Here is a 25,979-nt window from a genome sequence, read left to right as displayed (position 1 = left end):
ACCCAGCCATCCCATTACTGGGTATATACCCAAAGGACTATAAATCATGCTGCTATAAAGACACATGCACACGTATGTTTATTGCGGCACTATTCACAATAGCAAAGAGTTGGAACCAACCCAAATGTCCAACAGCGATAGACTGGATTAAGAAAATGTGGCACATATACACCATGGAATACTATGCAGCCATAAAAAATGATGAGTTCGTGTCCTTTGTAGGGACATGGATGAAACTGGAAAACATCATTCTCAGTAAACTATCGCAAGGACAAAAAACCAAACACCGCATGTTCTCACTCATAGGTGGGAATTGAACAATGAGAACTCATGGACACAGGAAGGGGAACATCACGCTCCGGGGACTGTTGTGGGGTGGGGGGAGGGGGGAGGGACAGCATTAGGAGATACACCTAATGCTAAATGACGAGTTAATGGGTGCAGGAAATCAACATGGCACATGGATACATATGTAACAAACCTGCACATTGTGCACATGTACCCTAAAACCCTAAAGTATAATAAAAAAAAAAAAAAAAAAATCTGGGGAATTCTGTCCTGGCCTTTTAGACCATGGCAAGAAGCTTAGATTTTATTGCCGTCTATGGAAAGCCACGGAAGAGTTTTGAGCAGCAGTCCTTAGTTCAGTTTCTTTGTCCATTTGTGCTGCTGTAACAAAATACTATTAACTGGGTGCTTATAAAAACAAAAATGCTTCTTACAGTTCTGGAGGCTGGGAAGCCCGAGATGAAGGCAGATTCAGTGTCTAGTGCGGGTCCACTTTCTGGCTTATAGATGTCACCCAAATGCTGGGTGCTCTGTGCATTTCTATTTGTACATGGTTGAAGGGACAAGTGATCTCTCTTGGGCTTCTTTAATAAGGCACTAATCCCATTTATGAGGACTCCATCCCCAAGACTTAATACTTCCCAAAGGCCTCCCCTCCCAATGGTATCACCTTGGGGGACAGGATTTCAATGTATGAATTTGGTGATGGTAGGGGGACATGAGCCTTCAGTCCATTGCAACCAGGTTGTTTTTAAAAGATCGCTCAGTCTGCTGTGTGGGGACTAGATTGGAAAGGGACAAAAGTAAAATTAAGGAGATCACAAAAGAGACTATTGCTAATCCGGGTAAGAGAAGAGAGTAGCTTAAACTTGGATGATCGTGGTAGGGATGGAAATAAATGACATATTCATTATAACTTTTGGAGGTAAAAGTGACATAACAAGCTAATGAATGGCATGTAAGTGTGAGGGGAAGTGAGGAATCAAAGCTGATGTCAAGTTTCTGGCATGGTGGTATCATTTATTAAGGTGGATAAAACTGGGAGAAAATGAGCTCTGGGGAGGGGGCAAGTGAATGAAGCTGGGACACAAGACTTTCAGATATCTGAATCTGAAGTTTCAAACACCTGCCAGATGTCCCAGTGGAATTGTCTTTTAGACAGTTGGATATCCAAATATGAAGTGACTTAGGCCAGGAATACAGATTAGGACATCATCAGCATACAGGTGATGAAAACCACGGGAAGACTGAAGCAATCTAGGAAGAGAGTTTAGAGAGGAAATGGTCCCAGTTCAGGATTGCATCGAGAGAGCAGCCAAGAAATAAAAGAACCTCAGAAAGTATAGAGGGCATCACAGATATCAAGAAAGTGTCCAAGGAGGAGAGAGAAAGGAATTGTATGGCATTTGATAGCCAAATCAAGATAAGTGTCCATTCAACTGGGCAACATGGAAAGAGCAGTTTTAATAGAGTTTTAAGGGCAAGGTATGAACAGAAGTAGGTGGAGGAACAAGAAGGAAAGAGTAAAGACGGAAACACAGCATGTGTAGAGAGCTGTTTTAAGCAGTTTGGTGCTGAATGGGTTGGTAAGTGGAGGGATTGTAGAGATGAGTGAAAATGGAAGCCTTCAGATCCTGTTTGTAAATTGCTGGGATGATGCAATAGAGAGGTTGAGATTGATGAAACAGACGAGAGAAGAGTTGATTACATACAGAACCAGATCAATTATTAGATTTGACGGTGAAAAGAAGAATGCATCCTTTTTTATAGCTTTTAAATTTTTTCAGTAAAACAAGAGGCCATCAGCTGAAAGTGAGGTGGGGAAAGGGAGGAGTGGAAGGTAGGATATTTGAGGAAAGAGAAGGTTTGAAATGAAAGGCTCAGAGAAGGGAGCTTGAGCTTCCTAGAGAAATACAACAGGGTGGTCAGGCAGTGAGGAGCATCCATATGGGACCTAAGGTTATGGATCTGAAGTAAAGCAGAGATCTGATTTTCTCCAGCTTCAATCCACTGTTCAGGTGCTAGGATGGAATTCATCTGGGCTTCGATTTTTGTCTCTTGGTTGAGTGGTAATAAAATCCTGAAATGTTTCAAGATCTGTATTTGAGAAGATGGAGAGTAAAGATGCAGATCAAAAGAAGAAAATTTTAAGTGCTGAAAAGAAAGCATCCACAGATGAGAAAACCAATTTGGGAAACAGAAAGATGGTCTTTAGAGCCTAGGAAAAAAAAGAAAAGTTATTTCCTGAGTGAAGAAAATGATGGATTTATGCTGAGTTTCTCTTTATAAGAACCCTCTGCTTCTCCTCGTAGCCCCAATACACACTCTACTATTTGCCTTGAAAAAACAGAACAAATACACCCACCAAGCAACTGGCCAAGGTTAGGACAACAGCCACTTGGGCAAGATGAAGTTAACTGACCACGGCTATGTTTACAGCATGCTCCGTGGATAAGGCTTGCAATGCTAGATAACACTGGGAGAATTTTCAGCTTAAGCACAAGATGGATTTTTATCATAGTTTATGTAGTATCAGTAGACTCACACTCCACCAGAGCCACGATAGTTCATCTGGGATTAATATGAGTAACATAAGAGGAGAGGTTCACATGTGAAGAGTTCTTGAGAGAAATGACATGACTTTTTACAAGCATGACTTTTATTGATGCCTTAGGACCACTGAGTTTGGAAGTTCAGCCAAATTCTAAACTTTGCCTCCCTAAATACTATTTCTACCTTCATTTGGATTCATTTCTTTTCCTTAACAGATATACATCAGGGCCCCTCATTTAAACAATTCTGTACACACAATCCATTATATTAAGTGATTGCATATGATTTTGTAAATACATTGAACTTAACTGACAGTTCTATTTACTATTAAGAAACAGATTTCTTTTCATTGTAATACACTGGTCTGTTGTTTTATACTCTTTCTTTTTAATCCTCTTATCTCCTTTAGAAAATTATTACCTTTACTCTTGGCTAATTAATATACACTATTCATACCTCCCTAACCACTGTCCACATACACTGTACTTATACCATACATATGTTTTTTTCACAAATTTAAATTGGCATAGAAATGTTTTCTCAGTTTAGTTGAAATCCTGGTTTATCACATGTATTATATTTCTTTCATATTTCACAAGCCAGACTGTTCTATAATGAAGCATGTCAATTTTACTACTGTCGTGAACATTCCTTCACAGTTAGCCAGATGTTCTGCATCAGTCAAGGAAATTAAAAAAAAAAAAAAAAAGGAAAAACCTTTAGAAAATAGTTAACGAAATAACTCTATTCCTGGGGGAACAGAGGTATGCAATCCCTCTGCAATGCCTGTTCTAATCTAATAGTGGTTGGGTTCTTTTCTTAAATAATCAGTGCATGAGTAAAATCCTTTTCTTTTTCTTTTGCTGCTATCATGGATATTATGTGAATGCCAACAAACACTGGGCACTATACTATTAGAATAAATAGCACCTCTTTTTGTGCAAGAAGAAAGTGTGGTAACTAGAAACTCAGGATCTGGGTTTGAATCCTGCCTCCACCACCTACTTACCAGCACTTTTATCTAACTCCGCTGTGCCTCACCTTCTTTACCTGCAAAGTGCAGAAAATAGCAGTAAACACTTCACAGGGATGTTATGAGATTCAAAAGACATAATACATGTAAAGTCCATGGAGCAGTGATTGCCATATAGTAAGAGCTCAATAAATAGTAGCTGGTACTATTTTATTGCACCTCCTCTGCAAGACCCCTCCAAACAAAATGAGTGACTCCCTCAGCCATATTCCCATAACCTCTCACAGATGTAAATAAAGACGTCAACAACAACAAAATTGTTTGATTTTAATGTCTTTGTGCCTCTCATAGGCTGTGGGATCAGGCTCTTTCCATTAATGTCTGCATGTCCCAGCACCTATCATGGCATCATGGCCTGAGGCAGAGCAGCTACTCAGTAAATGTTTTGAGACTTTATATTCTCAGTCATGAAAAACGTTTCTTTTCTTTTTTTCTTTTTTTTTTTTTTTTTGAGACAGGGCCTTACTCTATTGCCCAGGCTGGAGTGCAGTGGCACAATGATGTCTCACTGCAGCCTTGACCTCCCAGGCTCAATCAATCCTCTTACCTCAGCCTCCCTAGTAGCTGGCACTACAGGCGCCCAACACCACACCTGGCTAATTTTTGTATTTTTTTGTAGAGGCAGGGTTTCGTCATGTTGCCCAGGCTGGTCTCAAACTCCTGGACTCAAGTGATCCACCCACCTCAGCTGCCCAAAGGTCTGGGATTATATGTGTGAGCCACTGTGTTTGGCCATGTTTCATTTTTTGAGTATGACTTTTATTTTCACAGATAGCCCAACATTTATCTGAGCCCATGTGTACTATAAAAAGAGACTGCTCAAACTGAATAATAAATTTCCATGTTAAAAGCTAAGTTTCACTAAAGTAATGAACATTATTTTCTTGTGTGGCTCACAAATATACACTGCAAACAATTCCAAAAGACACGTCTAAAAAGGTTTTGAGCAGAGGCTGTATCACTAAAATGCGAGTAGTCATGCACGCTTAACACTATTTCAAAATATAAATTCTGGTTTCGACCTTAAAAATCATAGCAATTTAGATATCTCAATACTAGACATACCAAGAAAGAGAACAGTCAGTGCCACTATCAGCTTTTAATTTTAGAATCCTGAAAGTTGTATGTGGATTGGAAAAATGTTTGTTGGTTGTAGGGACAGATTACCCTTTCCCCCTTAGGGATTCCATGAATATGGAGTAATTTCTATGTTTTTTTAAATTCAGTAAAGAAAACTATTTCCTAGAATCTAATTATGTTCCATGTATTTTTATATTTTTATCCTACATTCAATATAATTTTTGGTTTGATGCCTCATTTCTGGGTCTGGTAATTTCTTCTGCCAATAGACAGTCTACTTTGTAGCCAACCCAAAGTCCTCATGCTGCATGCAATCTCCTTTGTTTATGGTCTTTCACTAGGACTGAGAGTAGCCTTAGATCACCACACACTCTAGTGCTGGTTTCACGGAGTAGTTCTCAGACCTAGTTTATGCAAGAGTCCCTGGAGCACTTGTTAAAAATGCAAATTCCTAGGGCCTCTGCAGATTTTGCAAATAATATTCACTGGGTAATCCTGTGACTCTACATCTTTGACAAGTTATCCTGGTAGTTCTGGGGCAAGAGGTCCCATAGCCTCCTCTGATAAAACATCAAAACAGAGACACAGGCAACTGAGATCCAGCTGACTTAGTTTGAGTCACATCACTACCACAGACATGCTCTGGGAACTGGGCAAGTCATTAGCCTCACTACAGCTTGATTTCTTCATCTATAACTAGGAAAGAATCCACCTCCCTCATAGTGTTGTTAAGAAGGTAAAATGAGATGATGCATTTAATTCAACACCTAGCAGAGCACCTGGAACAGAGTAAGTGCAGCTGTAAAACTATTATTTCATAAACTGCAAGGCTGGGACCAAATCACCTGTTTAGTCTTCCCTTTTCTGTGTGTAGATATCTTTGTGGTTCTGCCCTGAATTTTTTTCAACTTTTTGCCTCCTCAGTAAGAACTGAGTGCTATGGTCTATGTCTGATCAGGGCCCGGGTACCTCATTATCATCCTATGTGTGTGTCTAATTATTCCCTGAATGGACACACATCATTGCACCTTTTTATTTCAGCCTCATTAGAGTGCTCCATTGGCCCACCTTGTTACTTCGCGTCTCTTCACTAATGTCCCTTTTTTCTGCTCCTCCCTTCAGTCTTCACATCTTCTTATGCCTATTTCTTTCTTCATCGTATTAAATCCTTCCTTTTATGCTTGTCGTTATTCCCTCCTTTCTACACAACTCATTACACCCCTCCATCTGTGAACTGCCTTATGCCATCCCATTTCTATCTCATCACATCCTCATCATGCACATATTAGCTCCTCCATACATGCTTAGTACTGCATTCTTTCTCTCTGCTTCTTAACTACCACAACCTGCCCTTTCCACCCTCCCATTTAATGCTCCCATTTGTAAATCACATTACACCCCCCATGCCTTCATCATTACACTCATCTATGCATCTCATTGCACCATTACCCATGCACATTTTTCTGTGCATTTCTATTTGTACATCTCATTATGGCCTCATCAAGCATGTGCATGTCATTATTCCCCTTTGAAATGCTCATGTCCACGTCGCATTACATCTCTTTATGTTTGCATCTCATTAAATCCAGCGCTCCTAGGTTTGACAACAAACTAACAAAAACAGACGGGTAAGTATGTTACCTGATTTTAGAAAACTAAATATGTTTCTCAGGCACCTAGCATTAGTGTTTCTTAAAGAAGTCATTCATTTATTTATCTAGCTGAGAGACAAAAAACACTATATTTTACATACATAAAAAGGAGCTTCTTATTTTGCTTGATTTGAATTATCATCATTATCACTGCTTTTTTTTGAGATGGGGTCTCACCATGTTGCCCAGGCTGGTCTCAAAATTCCTGAGCTCAAGCCATCTGCCCACCTCAGCTTCCCAATGTGCTGGGATTACAGGTGCGAGCCACTGCGCTTGGCCATTATCACTACTTTTTATTATTTCTCCACAGTTTACAAAGTAGTGCAATTATCCATTAATTGATTGTGGCAAAAAGTCACTGAAAGAGACAGGTTAGGAATCAAAGTCATTTTACAGTTCGAGGAGTGCATTAAAAGCAAAGAGAAATTAAAATATTTTCCCAAGAACTGCCAGTGAATGGCAGTGGCAGGGCTCAAACTCTGATCTTCTGACTCCAAAACCTATATTCTTCATTCTGTACCACTCAGCAGAAAAACTTTTATTTCTAAGTATCCTCTCTGTCACTTAGCCCATGCTGTAATAATTCCCTAAGACAGAACTTGGTGTCAGCATGCTTTGTTTTGTCTGGTTTTCTAAAACAAAATAGAACATATATCAAACACTTAGTATTTTAGACCTGTTTCTTTATCTCCAAGTTTGAAGAGCTAAAAGTTAAAAGAAATTGTAACATGGAGCCTTCTAACAAGAGAAGAGAGAAAGACTTTCACCACCAAGGTCAGTCTCAGGCAAAAGGAGACTCCTCTACAGGGAGTTTGAGGGGTACCAAGGAAGCCCACACACACATACACATGCAGAACCTTTCTTCCTCACAGAGTCTGACCCTTGCTAGTCTCTTTCCTTCACTAAACTGTGTTCTCTGCCTCATTTTTATTTTTCATCAAATTATGAAATAGCTCATAAATTCAGAAAAGTACAGAAATATGATATCCATTCCTGCCACAGATAGATGTTTACATTTCTTCCATATTTGCATCAAATATCTCCCTTTACAAAAAGAAACTGTTGTAAATATTCTCCTGAGGTTGGTGTGTATTATTTCCATGAATGTTTTTGTACTGTTGTTTTAAACTTTTATCAGATGGCACATATCTTTTGCAATGTGATTTCTGCACTTAATGTTATGTTTTTTAAATATATCTGTTCATATATAGATATATGTAGAGCTAGCTCATTCATTTCAGCATCTATAAAATTTTCCACTGTGTAAATAGACCATAATTTACTTTTTTTTTTTTTTTTTTTGAGACGGAGTCTCACTCTGTTGCCCAGGCTAGAGTGCACTGACCTGATCTCGGCTCACTGCAACCTCTGCCTCCCAGGTTCAAGCGATTCTCCAGCCTCAGCCTCCTGGGTAGCTGGGACGACAGGCCCGTGCCACCACATCCAGCTAATTTTTAAATATTTAGTAGAGATGGGGTTTCACCATGTTGGCCAGGCTGGTCTCCAACTCCCGAGCTCAAGTGATCTGCCTGCCTCGGCCTCCCAATGTGCTGTGATTACAGGCATGAGCCACTGTGCCTTACCAACCATAGTTTATTTTATCCAGTTCTCTACTGAGGGGTGGTTCAACTTTCTTAAAACTGCCTCCATCACTATTACTTCACCAGTGCTTAGCTCTCTGCTGTGTGAAGTGACTAAATGGAGGCATTTAAAATTTCAGCATCATGGGAAGTAATACCTTCTCTCTAAGTCCATAGTAGAGTCAGTTTTATTTCCTCTGTAACTATTCAAAGTAGTAAACATGTCAACAAAATGATAATTCTTTTTTTTTTTTAATTTTTTCAAGACAGGGTCTTGCTCTGTTGCCTAGACTGGAGTGCAGTGGCACCATCATAGCTTGCTGCCGCCACGAACTCCTCGGTTTAACTGATCCTTCTACCTCAGCCTCCTGGGTAGCTTGAATAGCAAGTTGGCAGAACCTAGTGAAATTGAGGATATGAATAATGTTAAATTTTTAATGTATCATGCAAACAAGGCTTCTGGGGGCATCACAGATTACTATTATTTACTTAGCAACAAATAACCTCCTAAGTTTCCTTTTGCCTCAGTTGTTAGCCCTGGGGCAACATGATGAGAACCAGATGTCATCTTACACATCCTAGGGTCTGTACTGTAGGCAAGGAACCTTGACAATGTGAATTTGAGTATTTACATAGCGGGTGGAACAGCTGTCCCTGAAAGGAGAGAACAAAAATCTTTGCTCATTGGGAAGGAGTCTGGGTTCTTACTTTTACCCTTTAGAATGTAAATAAATCCCTCCAGGTTGAAGAGAAGACTAATGTCTCCAGCTTGACAACCCAAGCTCCTATATCCTGGGTCTTATCCCCATCTTAAAATGTAAACATACCTCTGGGAAAGTAAATCTCTCTAGATGGTATTTCACTTTCTAATTAGTCATAAATTTACTTCTAAAGCTTGTTTTTTTAGCCCAGGTCCCAAGTTTCAGTAAAATTTGTTCAAAAAGCCCTAACTGTGCAGAAACACAAAAATATTTTCACAGCCCTAAACTAATACACTATGACACAGCAATTCCACTCCTGAGTGATTATCACAGAAAAATTTTTGCTCACTTCCACAAGGGAACACATGTAAGAATATTCATTGTGACATCATTGTGTAAGTTCAGAGATGGGGACATCCTTGGTGCCCACACTAAGGAAATGGTTAGGTGAAATGTGGGGGGTGGTGGATGCACACCATTAAATTGCTGTGCAGCTGTAGAGGCAATAGTTAGCTAAATATGCATAGAATACCACATAGAGATCTTGAGTGAAACGAACAAGAAACCAAATAGGGTTCACAGCCTACCATTATTTGCAAAAATGAAAAATAAACATTGCTACATATTTTTCAAGAATATGTATCTGTTCCAAGACATGTACCAAACCCAAAAGGTGAGTACTTATAAAAAGGGGAAGTTGGAGAAACAGTCTGAGAATTAAAGTGGTATTACGGATAAAGGAAAAAAAATAAAACTATGAGAATGAGAGAAGCACCTTGCCTCCAACTACATAACCTACATTGCTACGAGCATGATTTTCCTGCTATCAGATCTCAAAAGGAAGGAAAAAAAGCCTCTCCAAATTAGTTCTTTAACATCAGCATGCTCTGTAGTATGGTACCACAAATGATTTAACAAATAGTACTAAATATTTGTTGAATGTAGGTGGCAGTAATCAATTAGAAAAAAAAATCACTGCAATTCTTTGCTTTGCACTATGAAAGGAGAATATGTAAGTGCTGGCTATAATTGCCAAAAGTTCTGTGATTACATTTTACTGCTGAACCACTGTAAAAATGTTAAAGTTTTCTTGACCTTTTGAACATTGGTAGTGTTTTGGCCTTGCTCCCACTCTAATAATTTGCTGGTTTTAATGAACTGAAGTTTCAAAGAAATTGTATTTGTAAAAAAGATAATTGTGGTTTTATCAAACATTTATAAAACTTGTTATATAGCTTCATGCAACTTGCCACCTTTATTTTCTACTCAACTCATACACTTCCATTAAATTTTTCACAAACCATTTTACTTAAACTCTTGTCATGTTAACTGCCAATATCCTGTAGTCAGATTATTTTTCGTCATTTTTAGATGAGTGTGATTTTGGTGAATTTGGCTTTTTTTATTTTGTCATATTTGTTCCTAAACTAAAGTATTCTTCAGAGCTTCTCTCTGAAATGAATCAAACATAGTGTTTTCTTCCAGCCACTTGGAGCCAGACCCATAGAATTGCCATGATTTTCCAAGAAGGAATTCAGTTCTTCCCAACACATAGGGACTCAAAGGATAGAAATATAAGTTTATTTAGTGATATGTAGTGATAGTGAGGAGTTCACCACATTGGCCTCATATAGTCATGTATACCTCGTGTTCCCTTACTAATTAGGCATAGAAATATGAGAACCAGTGGGACATAGCACATACGTGGCACTCATGCAGTATAATAAAATGCACTATGAGTCCTTCCACATCAGTGCCCTGCTGCCTCTGCTTAGATTCTGCTCCCCCATGGCCTACCTCCCTCTCCACCCACTCCAGCCTTCTGCCAAGTTTCAAATTGGGCCCAATGAGTTCAATTTTCACACCTAATCTCTTCTTGCCATATTGCACAATTTGGAATAATAACATCTCTGATGTTTAAAAATGAAAACTTTGCTCTTGTGACCAGTCTAGCTGTTTTGTCATATGAAATGAACCTTTTCTTTTTTTGAGATGGAGTTTTGCTCTTATTGCCCAGACTGGAGTGCAATGGCGTGATCTTGGCTTACCACAACCTCTGCCTCCTAGGCTCAAGCGATTCTCCTGCCTCAGCCTCCCAAGTAGCTGGCATTACAGGCACTTGCCACCGTGCCTGGCTAATTTTTTTTTTTTTTTAGTAGAGAGGGGGTTTCATCATCTGGTCTTGAACTCCTGACCTTGTGATCCACCCACCTCCACCTCCCAAAGTGCTGGGATTACAGGCATAAGCCACCGCACCTGGCCTCTTTTTTCTTATTTTTTAGGTCTCACTCTGTTGCCCAGACTGCAGTGCAGTGGTGGGATCTCGGCTCACTGCAACCTCTGCCTCCCACATTCAAACAATTCTTGTGCCTCAGCCTCCCAAGTAGCTACGATGACAGGTGCCTGCCACCATGCCCAGCTAATTTTTGTATTTTTAGTAGAAACAAGGTTTCACCAGGCTGGCCAGGCTGATCTCCAACTCCTGACCTCAAGTGATCTACCCACCTTGGCCTCTCAAAGTGCTGGGATTACAGATTTGAGCCACCATGCCTGACCCCTTGAAATCAAACTATTGTGGAAAAGAATGAGCATATGCACATGGAGATTGACAAATTCCTCAAATACCAATCAGCGGACACAGATCGGCCATCCCCACAACTGCTTTGAAGGATATAGGATTAATTTTACAGTCAGTGCACACCACAGCAACTTGGGGAGCTTGTGTAAAAATGTAGATGGGGTGCAGTGGCTCAGGACTTCTAATCACAGCACTCTGGGAGGCTGAGGTGGAAAGATTGTTTGAGCCCAAGCATCTGAGACAAGCCTGGGCAACATAGTGAGAACTCTGAACGGACAATCTGAAAAAGCTGAGGGTCTTGAGAACAAGTAGTCAACACACTATATTGATGAATTAAGACAAACATCATTGTTAAATTATTAACACTTTATTCTAAAAACTTGTTAAATAAAATGAATTCCTGTAATACCCATAGATATGCAGATATATAGATACAGATATATATAGAGAGAGAGAGATATAGATTTTTTTAACAAATGTAGTCTGGAAAGTCTTAATGGTCATAATTGAATAGACATGAACACTGAAAACCTAAATGCTACTGTTGATATAAATTAGAGATAAGATCTATGTGCTTCAATTAGTAAAAATGCATAATAATTCATTGAACATTTACTATGCGCAAAGTGCCATACTAAGTATTTTTAAAAGCTGCAAAATAATATGGAAGTCAGTCTTCATGGTAAGAGCTTTAATCCAGTTGAGAGCCAAAACATCACACCAGAAGAAGCTTAGTAACAATCACACCTCACACAAATGAAGCTGTATTCAGTTTCCTCTGTGAAGAATACTGCAGACACAATGAATTACCTTCTCACCTCCTTGGACTGATGACTATGTCTCTTTCATCTCTTTATCCATGGTTCCTGATACCAGGTGCTATGAATACTGTGTTATATAAATTGGATCCAATAGTAATATTTTTCACAAGTTGAAAAACATAAAAAAATTGTGGCGTGGATATTCTTTAAAATCTCTTTTGCTAGTTTATTTATTCAACAAACAGCATTTCCTACTAGACACTATGCCTATAACAATTTAAGACAATATGAAGATCAATCATTAATTATATTCCCTAAGTAAGCTTATTTCACACCTTGGACTCCATATCATTAGAGTATGTGCACTGAAAATAACTATACAAACATAAACTTATTATTATTATGTGAAAATATTTGGGAATTTTTAAAAATACTTGCTTACATTTCTTAAAACATACTTGAAATATATGCCTAGAGTGATCCTATTAACCACAGGCACACAGAGCACGTGAGGCAATCCTGTGTTTTGTATCTGTGCACAAATAGCTTTAGGACAGAATTTAAATGTGCCAAAACCCAAAGTTCTTCCAGATGTATGCTTTCACTGATTTCTGGAAAATTGCGTCACAGTACCCTCTCAAAGTACATAGACCACATTATAAAATCCAGAGGCCACTATGCACTTTTACAAAATCCATTGCGTTGACTCATGCTGTCATTTGTCAGTGAAATGATGTTGTAAATCTCGCATCTTTCTATGCTGCCTGGCTTAGACTTCTTATAGAGTTTTCCAAATTCCTACCCTCATTAATGACTCTTTTTCTAAAACTGGAGAAATGCTTACTTAGCCAAATGTTTAAAAATACTATTTTTTCCTCCAGTGAGTTTTAATCTTCTTGAATTAAATGATGTTTATCAGGAAAACCATTCTTAGTGCATGCCTACTATGAATATGTATCCTTTTTTTTTTTACATCAATGAAAATAGTTTGAACTTCAGCATTCTTTTGTGTTTTATTTTGTGTGTGTATGTTTTATTGAGACCTGATTTGGGGTGCACTTGGGAGATTGTGACTCCTCTAAGTAGAATCATCACTTTCATGGAGAATTGGGCAAAAGGATGTCATTTTTGATTCCTCTTCACGGCACAATCTCAGTATTAGTTTTCAATAATGCATAACAAATTAGCACAAACCTAGCAATTTAAAACAACACATACTTATTATCTCACAGTACCAGAGGGTCAGGATTTCAGTTGTAACTTAGCTGGGTCCTCCACTCAGGGTCTCACAGGGCTACAATCAAGGTATTGGCTGGGCTGTGTTTTCATTTGGAGGTTCAAATGGGTAGGGTCTGCTTTCAAACTCATTCTGTTCATTGACAAGAATCATTTTTTTGCAGTTGTAGAACTGATGACTTTGAACTCTTACTGGCTACCAGCTGAAGGCCTCCTTTAAGATCCTAAAAGCCACCCATAGTCCCTGCAGTTCATAATGTAGCAATTTGCTTCCTTCAAGCACAGCAGGAGGGTCTCCCTATGCATCTGCTAGCAAGGCAGGTTTTGTGTGTGTGTGTGTGTGTGTGTTTGTGTATAATAACAATGAAATTGATATCCTATCCCCTTTGACATATTCTTGGCCAGGAGCAAATCATAAGTCCTTCCCGTACACAGGGAATGGGAGTGTACAAACAGATGAACACCACAAGGTGAAAATTACTGGGAGGTCACCTTAGGGTCTGTCTGCCGCAATCTAATTAGAACTGAAAAATACTCAGACAGTGACTTAGAGTTAGATATAAGTTATTTTTATCACTTTTCTGGAGTCAAGTTATCTTAAAGAAAGCTTGTAATTCTCTAAACAAATCTATTTTTGTTCTCCTGTTAGAAAAATAGAAGCCATATAGCAATTCTTGGGCAAGGCCTGGGGAAGCTGCAGGACCCAGAAGGGTAAAGAAGATTAAGTAGGAGAGAGAACTACTGACCTCAAGCACATTTAAGAGGTCAAAATTCCAAAAATCTAGGTGTCACTGGTTGTTGGTTTGTGTTTGCTTGTTTTGTGATTTATTTTGCTTTGATTTTTCACAAATATTGGAAACTATATGTGTTTCATCTGTCTTTCCATTCAAAATGTGCTATTATCACCAACTTCAAAGTTCATACAACTACCGTGGATATCCTTTAGCACAACACCTAAATCCTCTGAGGAGGTAAGCCTGCTTTTGGCTTCAGAAATTGAATGCAGGAATGTAGTTTACCATCTGTCTGAAACATTTAAAGTAAACTTTTTTCCAAGACAAATGTGGATTATATGCAACAAACTGGGAATTTTCTGGTCTTAGAACAGGAAAAATAAAGGAACCCTTAAGTATTATTTTAAGTACTTTGTTTGCTAGTTAGTGTTTGTGGTGAATGAAAAATTTATCCTTAATTGTGTGGGAAACAGAGAAGTGATCTGCATGGCAATGGCCAAGTACAGACTTCAGAGACTTCACAGTTTTGAAACTGATATTTATGAACATCTGCTTTTTCCCCATAAATTTTAATATGGATTGTATCCTTTGAAACTCACAAAACTCCCAGGTGCTTCTTCAGTATTTATCTTGGAAAACATACTTTAAAAAAAAAAAAAAGTCTTCTTTTCTTCCATTGAACATATTCAAAATCATTTTTGTCAAAACAATATTCCTAGATATACAGCACCTATTGGAATGCCTGAGATATGGTATTAAAGATTAGCAACCCAAAATGTTGCAGTCACCATGTCAAACCTCCAAAATGTCCAACCCCAGAACACAAGCCATAATAGTCTTAATAGAGGATGCTGAAAAGTATCCATTTCTAGGCCCAGGGCATGCCTTTTGTTATTACACAAATATTTGTTTAGTGCTTGCTATGTGATAGGCACTTTTAGGTGCCAAGTTTATAGCAGCCAACACAACAGACAAAATATCTGTCCTCGTTGTGTTTATGTTCCAGGGAGTGTAAATGTTCTCTTTAAAAATTCCCTTTAACTTTTTGTACTATCTTTTATATAGTTCGTTAGTAAAAAAGCTTTGTGCTGGGTCTACAAACCAATGCTAATCCATTAATGATGCTGGACTGGACTCTGGGCATATTATGAAAAAAATAAACATGTTTCTGTTCTCAGTGAACTCATAGTTGGACATACTTCTCACCTCTGTCAAGAAATTGAGAACTGAGAATTAGGAGCTTTGGGATGCAATCAGGGTATCCACTTGATCATTCTCTATTTAGATCCCTTATAAGCAGTGCAAACAGTGCCTACACGCCTCAGCCTTGAAAATTCTAAGAACTATTCCTATACAGAGAGAAGATAAGAGTGTGTAGGCTAAAGGAAAGGAAATAAAATCACAGCTCAACAGAACACAAACATGTTAGTGGGCTGGGTACATGCAAGGCCAATAAGAACATTAAGTCCCTCTTAGGAGGAGGAGCCTTTTAAGAATGCAGTTTCTGGTCATCCATCCTATACCAAAGGATACAAGTCATTTACATAATAAGAAAGCCTCAAGAGGACAGTAGAGCTATTTAATTTAGTTAGGCTAGTAGTTTTCCATCCATTTACAGTCTAACAGAACCTCTCTGCCCTGCCCCTTAAAGAGGAACACATTGGCATGGTGCCACGGGGCACATAAAACATGTGCAGTCTTCTTGGAGTGTCAATTCTACTCAACCATTTGGAGGAAAAAAATTAACTAATTTACTGGTAAATAATTTAATGCATTATCTTCCATTAAAACCAATGCAGGCCAGGCATGGTGGCTCGTGCATGCCTGCAATCCCAGCTTTTTGGGAGGCCAAGGAAGGTGGATCACTTGAGATCAGGAGTTGGAGACCAGCCTGGCCAACACGGCATAACCCTGTCTCTACTAGATATACAAAAATTAGCCAGGTGTGGTGGCAGGCACCTGTGAAGCCAGCTGCTCAGGAGGCTGAAACACGAGAATCACTTGAACCCAGGAGGTGAAGGTTGCAGTGAGCCAAGATCGCACCACCGCACTCCAACCTGGACAGCAGAGTGAGAGTCTATCTCAGGAAAAAAATAAAAAAAAAAATCAATGTAGCTTATATTATGTAATAGAATGCAAAATTTGCATACAGTTTTAGGATAAAGCAAAAGAGCTAAACAGTCCTGGAGCCAAGGGCTGAGGGGTTAAGCCCCACCCCCATATTTTCCATCAGCCTCCTGTAAAGCCAACATAATAAATATAATATATATATTTTTTTGAGACAGGGTCTCAATCTGTCACCTGGGCTGGGGTACAGTGGTGCAATCTCGCCTCACTGTGACCTCTGCCTCACAGGCTCAAGCGATCCTCTCGCCTCAGCCTCCTGAGTAGCTAGGACCACAGGCATATACCACCAGGCCTGGCTAATGTTTTTGTATTTGTGGTAGAGACAAGGTTTTGCCATGTTGCCCAGGCTGGTCTTGAACTTCTGAGTTCAGGCAATCTGCCTGCCTCGGCCTCCCAGAGTGTTGGGATTACAGGCATGACCCACCACGCCCGGCCAATAATATTTTTTGATATGGATAATTGGTTCTCAATTTTATATAAAATGTAAATCCCCCAGCAGCATGTCTTCCAACCACATTGCCACTTGGATATCCCTTCTTTTTAGAAAATCTGGAGCCACTGCTAGATGCAAGAAAATTCTGGGCCATTTCAGGCTCTGACACCCAGCCCTGGGGCCTGTGCTCGCTCCCGCTGCATTTATGAATACTCTCATGGAAAAGTTTAGCTGAATGCTTTTTTTAAGGCTGGCCAAGAGAAATTTTTTTCAATGCTGTGTCTTAGTCTTTAGTACTGAGATTGAGCATTGACCATCCTGATCCACATCCCCTTCTCCCAGTCTCGAAATGTTAGGTAGCAGGCAGAGCAGCTTATGTTCTTTGTGCTTTGTGTTCCTGACACAGGATCTGGACCAGGTACAGCTCCATCTGGAAGAAGTGAGGTTCTTTGACGTGTTTGGCTTCAGTGAAACAGCAGGAGCATGGCAATGCTTCATGTGCAACAATCCTGAGAAAGCAACGGGTGAGAGACCCCTACCTGCTGCTAAGAACCATTTGTGCCCCGAATTACAGGGATCTGTCAGCTCCATTGTTCTAGGTGGCCTTCCTCTTGCATAAACATCCCCAGTTGTAATAATGCACAGAGTCATGTCCCTGCTTTGTGCTGAGAAAGGCGTCTCACCAAAGTGGTCGTAGGAAAAAGGGAAAACTTTGGGAGGCAGAGAAACAATCCCTTACCTATATGTGGTTATCAAGGAAGCAGTATCAGCCATTTTGCCCTAAAAGTATTCATTTCATCCAGATGACCCTGAGGGTTAGAGAGAAAAAAAGTGTTCTGTCAAGATGTGCTCCTTAAGGAAATGAGACCACACTAAATGAGTGAATCAGCACACAGACCATATTATCTCATGTAATCCCTAACACTGTTGCTTGATGATTAAACTGTGTAAAAAGTGAAGCATTAAAATAGTAAGAAATTATCTGAGAAATAACCTCATAGCTGGTTATTCGCCTTCCACTTCCTTTCTGCTGCTCAAGGTATTTGGTCTACTGACCTTGCCTAAAAATAATTGTTAGCAAATACAAGTCATGCCCTGTGCTAAACATATCAGATACCTTATCTCATTTAATCAGTCCTTGCAGTACTCTTATGCGGAAAATACTGACATTATCTCTGCTTTACTGATGAGGAAACTGAGGCACAGAGAGGTATGGTAACTGCCCAAGGTCACAAAGATAAATTAACAGCAGCAGAATTTGAATGCAGCCTGACTCTAGAACCCATGCTCTTAACCATTTCACCATTCTGCTCCCGGTTACACTTGGCTCAATCCAACCAGTGGAAACAGATTGCTAATAAGCCTATGTCCAAAAAGTTACGCTGTCATTGGAAGTGAACTATTTCATCACTAATGTGCCCTTTGAAAGGAGAGAGCTCTCAATGCTGACTCGGCTCAGGAACTGCATTTAGGATCACAAGAGCAGTGTTAAAAAGACTGTTGAACACAAAGCCACTTTGTAGATGAGCCATCCTCTAGACAGCCATTGATTATACCACCTGTACCTGGTCCTTTAATTTTAGGATTTTATGCATCTTAAAGATTACCCATTGTGGCAAGTCTGTCCTCTTGTTAACTGCCAAGATGTTGAGGCTGAATCGTAAAAGTATGTTTATTTGGCCAGATGGAGATGTGTAGGGCTCTCAGAGAAGTACCAATTAAAATGTATTACCCCACGGAAAAGATGCGGATGGCAGAAGCTGGCAGTTAGGACGCCAGCCTTTGTGAAGCACAGATTGTTGGCTGATTACAGAGTCTGGATTGAGCCAATGCCAGAGTGAACACCCCAATTTTTTAAAAGTTAATTCAAACAAATAAGGAATTGGGGAATTGACTGCCTCCGTTATAAAACTTTCTAATTAGATCTTATTTTATATGTGAAAAAGACAGAGCATAAAAGAAGCTTTATTTGAGAACTAGTAAAATAAGGTACTTAGGTAGCTCTGAGAGGCCCTGAAGAGTTTTCACTCCAAGTAAGCTGAGTCCTTAGTTCGATAAATATTTAATCATATCTGGCCAAGGGAGGCCTCAGAAAAGGGGCTGAAAGTCAAAAACACAAAGTGTTCCTTTAATATATGTTTTCTCAAATTCACTGCCATGCTCTTGAGTTGAACGTTCTGCACATTTACTCTTTCTTGTGTTCCTCACAGTTAAATATAGACTGAGAACATATAGCAATAAAAATTCAAACAAGGCCAAATATTTTATAGCAGAACATATTGAATCAAAATGTTTGGCCCTGAAAACTTCAGTGGGTTTGGATTTCTTTGCTCATTTCCTTTTGCTACATGAAGAGGATTTGAGTTTAAGAAAAGTCCTATTTTAAACTGTTTTTTTTTTTTTCACCAAAACCCTTGACTCCCTGGATAGTTTATATAGGTTGTTGATTTCATCTTCTTTTTTATATAAGCACTTAAATTATATATTTAATCTAAGTGAAAGGTCTAACATATTACTGTTGCCAAACATATTTCTCATGGAGACAGTATTTGCATTCAAGTTCTGCTTAAATTCAAAGTTTAAAGATGAGACATAGCAACAAATACTTTATTGATCATGCACAGCTAGCATATTACTTGCATCCAATTTTTCATTTATGCAATGCATGTTTGTTGCATTAGTTGAGTGTCTTCTACAGGCTGACCCTTGGGATAGAAATATGAATAACGTACAATGTCTCTGCTCTAAAAGAAATTCATAATCCAGTTAGGGCCAAAAGGTGTATTTGAAAAAATCTAGCATACTTCTTTTATGTTTTTAGCATGCTCTATTTGTTGAGTGAGTGAGTGAGTGAATGAATGAATGAATAATATTTAAAAATGGCAATGTCAAATATTCCTTGAATGTTAAAATATGATGTTTCAAGATTGTGATTATATGCTAACGATATCAAATTCATCACTGTACCATACCCAATGTATTCTGAAGCTGGTAAATGAAGATTGGGGCTGTTTCCTCCCTGAGAGAAGTCACCACTTGTAAAGCCTTGATCCACTTACCTGCCTGTCTTAGCACCTAGAATGTACTATGCCCAACTGAGTACTATGTACTGGTCTGGGTTTCATCAACACCCACACAGGGGCCAGCTGCCCTATCAGCCTCAGGGAGAAGGGGTCCAAAGAAGTAGAATTGAAGTCTAGAACAAGAGGCCAAATAAACTGGGTTTTTTATATTTTTTAAAAGAATTGACAAATGATACAATAATTGTTTTCAAGTATTCATGTTTCAAGATTTTTTAATGCTGTCCAGCATCTCCATAAATGAGGAACAAAACATGAGACAATTAGAGAATTTCAGTTAGACATTAGGAAAGATATCAAGAAATATATAATACTTCTTAACTGTGTAGACTCAGCCAGAGGAATCCTTCAGAAATTGACAGTATCTCAGCTTACTGACATGGTCAACTCACATACATTTCTGTCTTCAAGTAAAAGTCTCATCATCATCCTCCCACCAACTTCACCATCAACACACAGAAATTCACAGGAGTTTAATATCTGGTGATCAATAAAATATTTTTATCCAATAATGTATAGATAGAGGAAAGTAAATGCTAAAATAATGTAGAGGCCCTGACATGATTATAATTGCTAGCATTTATCATTCTAATGATATGCTAAGCTTGCATGCATTTTTCTCATTTTCTCACCATTATTGACTTCATTTTACAGACCAGAAAACTGAAACACAGATAGATTAAGTAATTTTCCCAAGGTCATACAGCTTCTCAGTGATGGAATCAGTATTTTAATCCAAACAGGCCAATTCCAGAACCTGACTTTTCAACCTATAGGGAAAATTGAAGTTAAGGACATGAAATATTGGAAATTTAAAGAGCAATCATTCAGTAGTGTTGTAATATATTATAAAGACCCAGAGACAAGTTTAATTTTTTAGAAGTGATCTACTTCCTCGATGACTTACCCTAGTTAAAGAAGAACAGAGACTTTGATATGATAATGTGTGAGAAATTATTACTTGCAGGAAATGATTACAGTAGAATCTATTTCCTATTCTTCCAACTGCTGATTCAGTTTCTGATAATCATTTTATAAAAGTTCAGAGTAGAAGATTAGAAAATTTCTGAAATAACTCAGTAATCCTCAGAGACTTGCCTGGTGGTGTTTATTGCAGATCTCGTTATTCCACATGAATGAGAGAATGGAGATTGAGCAAGGAGATTGAACAGAACAGAACTTATTTCTGGAAAACCAAGCTAATCTTCTTTATCAGTTGCCCTTGCGTCTTGGAATTGCACAGTGCATGTTGACAGTAAGAGTTAGTCAGCTGGTCTGTCCTGGAACACATCTGGCTTTTTCTTCAGTCACATTTTGTTAAAGTAGGAGGAAGAACTGGGTCATGACTTTCACTCATTTCTCGAGACACATGGGATGCCTTTGTTCTTACACCCTACAAAAAACAACTTAAGAGTTTTGGCACTCCTGTCCTCCTCAATAAATCTAAGCAGCCCCATGTGATTAGTCTGTTAGTCACTAGACATTTAGAATTTGAATGTGATCGTCAGTAGAAAGTCTTCTTGGGTTCTAAAAGAAAATGGAACAATTTTTTCAAACAACTTTCTATCATGATTCATCTTTAGAACTTGATTTCAAATAGTTATGTTATAAGAACATACTGTCAAGCTGAGTGCAGTGGCAAGTGCCTGTAGTCCCAGCTACTCAGGAAAGAGTGGCGGGAGGATTGCTTAAGGCCAGGAGTTTGAAGCTGTAGTGCACCATAATCATGCCTGTGAATAGCCACTGCACTCCAGCCTGGCCAACATACCATAGACCCTGTCTCTAAATCTAAACTAATTAACTAAATAAATAAATATAAATTTTAAAAAAGAATGTGCTATTTATTATATCGTATTATATTATGAATACATGGGCAAATGGAGATGGTTTCAAAATGCCTCTTCTGTCAGGAGAGTTTTTTCAGACAGTCAAAAGAATTGGTAACAGCAGTTGTGGGTCTCCTTTGGGGGCACCCTTCATGCGAGCTAGATTATTTTTCCACTCTAGATGCCAATGTGAAAATGAACTAAATGACCTCTGAGAGGACCTAGCCCGTAAGGCCACCAATAGCCTTGTGAGTCTATGAATATGAAGCTTTCCCATTAAATTTCAATGTCAACTTTCATAGAACTTTAAAAGTGATAAAAGAAAACTCAATTTTGGCCGGGAGCGGTGGCTCATGCCTGTAATTCTAGCACTTTGGGAGGCCGAGGCGGGCGGATCACAAGGTCAGGAAATCGAGACCATCCTAGCCAACATGGTGAAACCCCGTCTCTACTAAAAATACAAAAATTAGCTGGGCGTGGTGGTGCGTGCCTGTAATCCCAGCTACTCAGGAGGCTGAGGCAGGAGAATCGCTTGAACCAGGGAGTCGGAGGTTGCAATGAGCCAAGATCGTGCCACTGCACTCCAGCCTGGTGGCGAGTGAGACTCCATCTCAAAAGAAAAAAAAAAAAAAAAACTCAATTTTGACGTATGTGGTGGCTAGCATTGTAGTATGATGTCTTTTCTTCTACCACGTGTGTTAGAGCACTGTCCTACGTGCTAAGTGTTGGTAGAGCACCAAAAACAATGGAATGCTTTTTATACAATAACTTCACATTTTCACATTTATATACTGGGACTACTGAGTATATATTGATTATGTAAAATTGAACCTCAGCTTTTTGTTCAGATACTTTGCAATACTTAATGACAAAATAAAAACACACTTACAAACTGAGATAATTTATTATCCTGAAATCTTCCTTTTCTCCGTTTCCCCATCTTCCATCTTCCTATTTTATGCCTCTGTGGTATGAACATTCTTCTCTCCCTCTTAAACCACTCTACATACTCTCATTTCTCTCTCCCTCTTTCTCTCTCTGTCTTTCTCTGTCTCTGTCTCTCTCTCTCTCACACACACACACACACACATATGCACACACACCTACATACCACCCCCTAAGCAGAATTAATTTCTCTCCCTCTATCCTTTCCATCCTCTGCCCACACTTCTGTATTGCACTTGGCATGTGGCCATCAGTCTTTCCCTCTGGACAGTAAACTACAAGAAGAACCATGGATTATGCCTCATCTTTGTACATCTTAACCAGTGCCTGGCACATTATGGTGTTTAATAAGCATTTGGCAAATAGATGAGTGATTGAGCAATTCATTAATCACTTAAGTGATAGAATACCCATGGGAAAAAATCGAATTTGTTTTGAAATGCAACTTGAAAATCTAACTTTTAAAAATCTAGCTCTTTCTCAAAATTAAAAACAACTAACTGAACTGAAACCTGGAAATAGCATCTCTTGGAAAATTAGCTTTCATGAGAAGAAAACATTGGGGTATACAAGGTTTCAACATGTTGTGGAAATTGAATTTTAGTATTATGCTAAAATGTTACAGTATACACATAGGCAAAGAGTTCATAGTAATCATGCTAATAACTTGTGAATCTTGAAGAGAAACAAGCTAAGATCAGTAAACTAACACCCCTCAGGGATTAACTTCTATTTTTCATCCAGCATCACTTTCCTACTCCTCTGCCTTTCCATATTGGGTCAACAATCTTGTCTTGATACAGAGGAAAAGTGTCAGATAGGCCATATACTTGCAACAAAGCATCAGTCATTCTGTGATTATCCGCTAACAAATCACTACACATAGTGATGTATCCTTTTCCACATAGAGAACGAGCTGAGTCAAGCCAATATATAGATGAGGAGAAGCTTTGGAAAGGCAGACTAATGTGAGTACATTAGTTTCATCATCATACAAGCATAAGATGACACTGATTTCAAGAATTTTGTGTAGTTTTTAAAATAAAATACTTAGTATATTTTAAAAGAGCTCTAGCCATCATATTGCAGAGTAATCCTTTTTTTATTGACCTATATAAGTACACTAAGAATGAAATTTGTTTATCAGCCACAAACGCACCTATTTAAAAGAAATACCAGTACTATACTGGCCCTCTTTTTTTTTTTTTTTTTTTTTTGAAACAGAGTATTGCTGTGTCGCCAGGCTGGAGTGCAGTGGCACAGTCTCTGCTCACTGCTACCTCTGCCTCCCGAGTTCAAGTGATTCTCCTGCCTCAGCCTCCTGAGCAGCTGGGACTACAGACATGCGCCACCACACCCAGCTAATTTTTGTATTTTTAGTAGAGACAGGGTTTCACCATGTTGGCCAGGATGGTCTCAATCTCTTGACCTCGTGATCCGCCTGCCTCGGCCTCCCAAAGTGCTGGGATTACAGGCGTGAGCCACCACCCCCAGCTGACATACTAGTACTTTTTAGCAGCCACAGAGAATAAAGTCATCAAAGGATGGTCATATTTTGCCTTGGATTTCATCCTTCCCACCTTCTCACAAACTTCCCAGTATAGATTAGATTAACCTTTTTCTCTTCTCTATTCAATGTTCCCCTTCCAGCTGACTCCTCCCATTGGCTTCTAAACATAATTAAGTGGCTTATCCTCCCCTTTCCCTCTGTCTACTGCCTTATCTCTCACTTCCCCTTTAAAGCCAAGAGAGTTGTCTGTCTCTGCCCACTTTCTTGCCTCCTTCTCCTCGTGACTCAATCCTCTCTAACCTTGTTTCTAACTGTATCATCTCAGTCTGTGGTCATTAACAACCTGCAAGTCACCCATGCACTGCACATGGTTCAGTCTTAATGCTACTTGTCTCTCAGCAATATTCCATTCTGTAAACCAATTCCTCCTTCTTAAAGCATTCTTCTCCTTCAGCTTCTGTGACACAACACTCCTCTAGCTTCCTTCCTACTCTCTGGACACTCCTTCTTATCCCACCTTTCTTTACCCAGCTAGTCATTGTTGGAGTAACCCTCTTACTACAGTAATCACCTCTATGCAACAACTTCCAGATGTATATATGCAGTCCTGGCCTGGCCTCTCCTCTGCACTCTAGATTTACATCGCCTACCACCTACTTGACTGCTTCTAAGTCACCCCAAAATCAGTTATTTTATTTTGTTTTGTTTTTTAAGATAGGATCTTGCTTTGTTGCCCAGACTGCTCTCAAACTCCTGGGCTCAAGTAATCATCCCACCTCAGACTCCTAGAGTAGCTGAGATTACAAGCATGCACCACTGTGCCCAGTGTCAGTTCATTTAAATTAAAACTCATGATTGTCTCTTTGCTTCCCCTAAACACTTACTCTTCTTCCAGCATTCCTTAGCTCAGTGAATGCAACATCACTCAATCTGTTGTACCAACCAGAGACCCACTCACTGCCTTCTCCACCACCCCCATCCAATCTATCACCACAATATGATAGATTGCTCTCAATTGCTCTCAGTTGCTCTCAAATCTGTCCATTTCTCTCCACAGCACTAGTGCAAGTTGCCATCACCTTTTACCTACAATAATGGCCATAGCCTCCTCATTGAACTACTCTGAACCCTTCCAATCTCCCTCCCACAATGCAGCCAGAGTGAACTCTTCAAAGCACAAATCTGTTGTGCCACCCCTTGCATGAAATCTTATGTAGCTTCCCATAGCTCTTAGTTTAAAGACCAAACTTCATTACATAACCTTCACGGTCTCACATGGAATGGTCTCTCCCAGCTTCTCCAGCTTCATCCTGTCCCACATTCCCTCTGCTCTCTTTGCTTTGCCTAGAAGAACCCTCTTAAAGTTTCCCAGACTCGCTGTACTTCTTCCTGCCACAATGCTTTTATATGTGTTTTTCTTCTACCAAGAATTCCCTTTCTCCCCTCTTCACTTAGTTAAAGTAGATCTTAGCCTTCTTATTACAAATCAAATTCATAGCTTCAGTATTGGAAGCCTTTTGTAACCCCCCAATGCATACTGAGGTCCTCAAAGCACCTCAAACTTCTCCATAACATTGGTTACAGCTGCTGTCTTGTTCTTCTATGTGTGACTTTTAGATTAATGTCTACTTCCTCCAGTAAACAGTAAGTTCTATGAAGTGGACTCTCCTCATCCATCTATCCTCAGCCCCTAGCACACAATAGATGCTTAATAAATATGTACCAATAAATGAATGGCCAAAGTTGGTGTCGTCTCAGAAAATTTTCAGTAATAATTTTTTTCTCAGTCAAGTGATGACAAAAAACATAAATGAATTAACCGTGACTCATTTTACAGGAAAAAGGTAGATATTCATATGATG

The 25,979-nt window shown here is 39.2% G+C and overlaps 1 protein-coding gene across 3 annotated transcripts in view; it reads left to right on the top strand.

The window, feature by feature from the left end:
- Window positions 1-25,979, top strand: part of VEPH1 (ventricular zone expressed PH domain containing 1) — a 255,018-nt gene that overhangs the window by 210,092 nt on the left and 18,947 nt on the right. For all 3 annotated transcript variants that reach the window (XM_063620307.1, XM_063620306.1, XM_063620308.1), the window contains one exon: window positions 17,163-17,280. In XM_063620307.1, the coding sequence (XP_063476377.1) occupies window positions 17,163-17,280 (118 nt within the window). The remainder of the gene's footprint in view (window positions 1-17,162; window positions 17,281-25,979) is intronic.

Source organism: Symphalangus syndactylus, chromosome 17 (genome assembly GCF_028878055.3).
Source record: "Symphalangus syndactylus isolate Jambi chromosome 17, NHGRI_mSymSyn1-v2.1_pri, whole genome shotgun sequence".
Lineage (NCBI taxonomy): Eukaryota > Metazoa > Chordata > Mammalia > Primates > Hylobatidae > Symphalangus > Symphalangus syndactylus.
The sequence above is the reverse complement of the archived record's forward strand: the minus strand, read 5'-3'. Positions and strand labels throughout refer to the sequence as shown.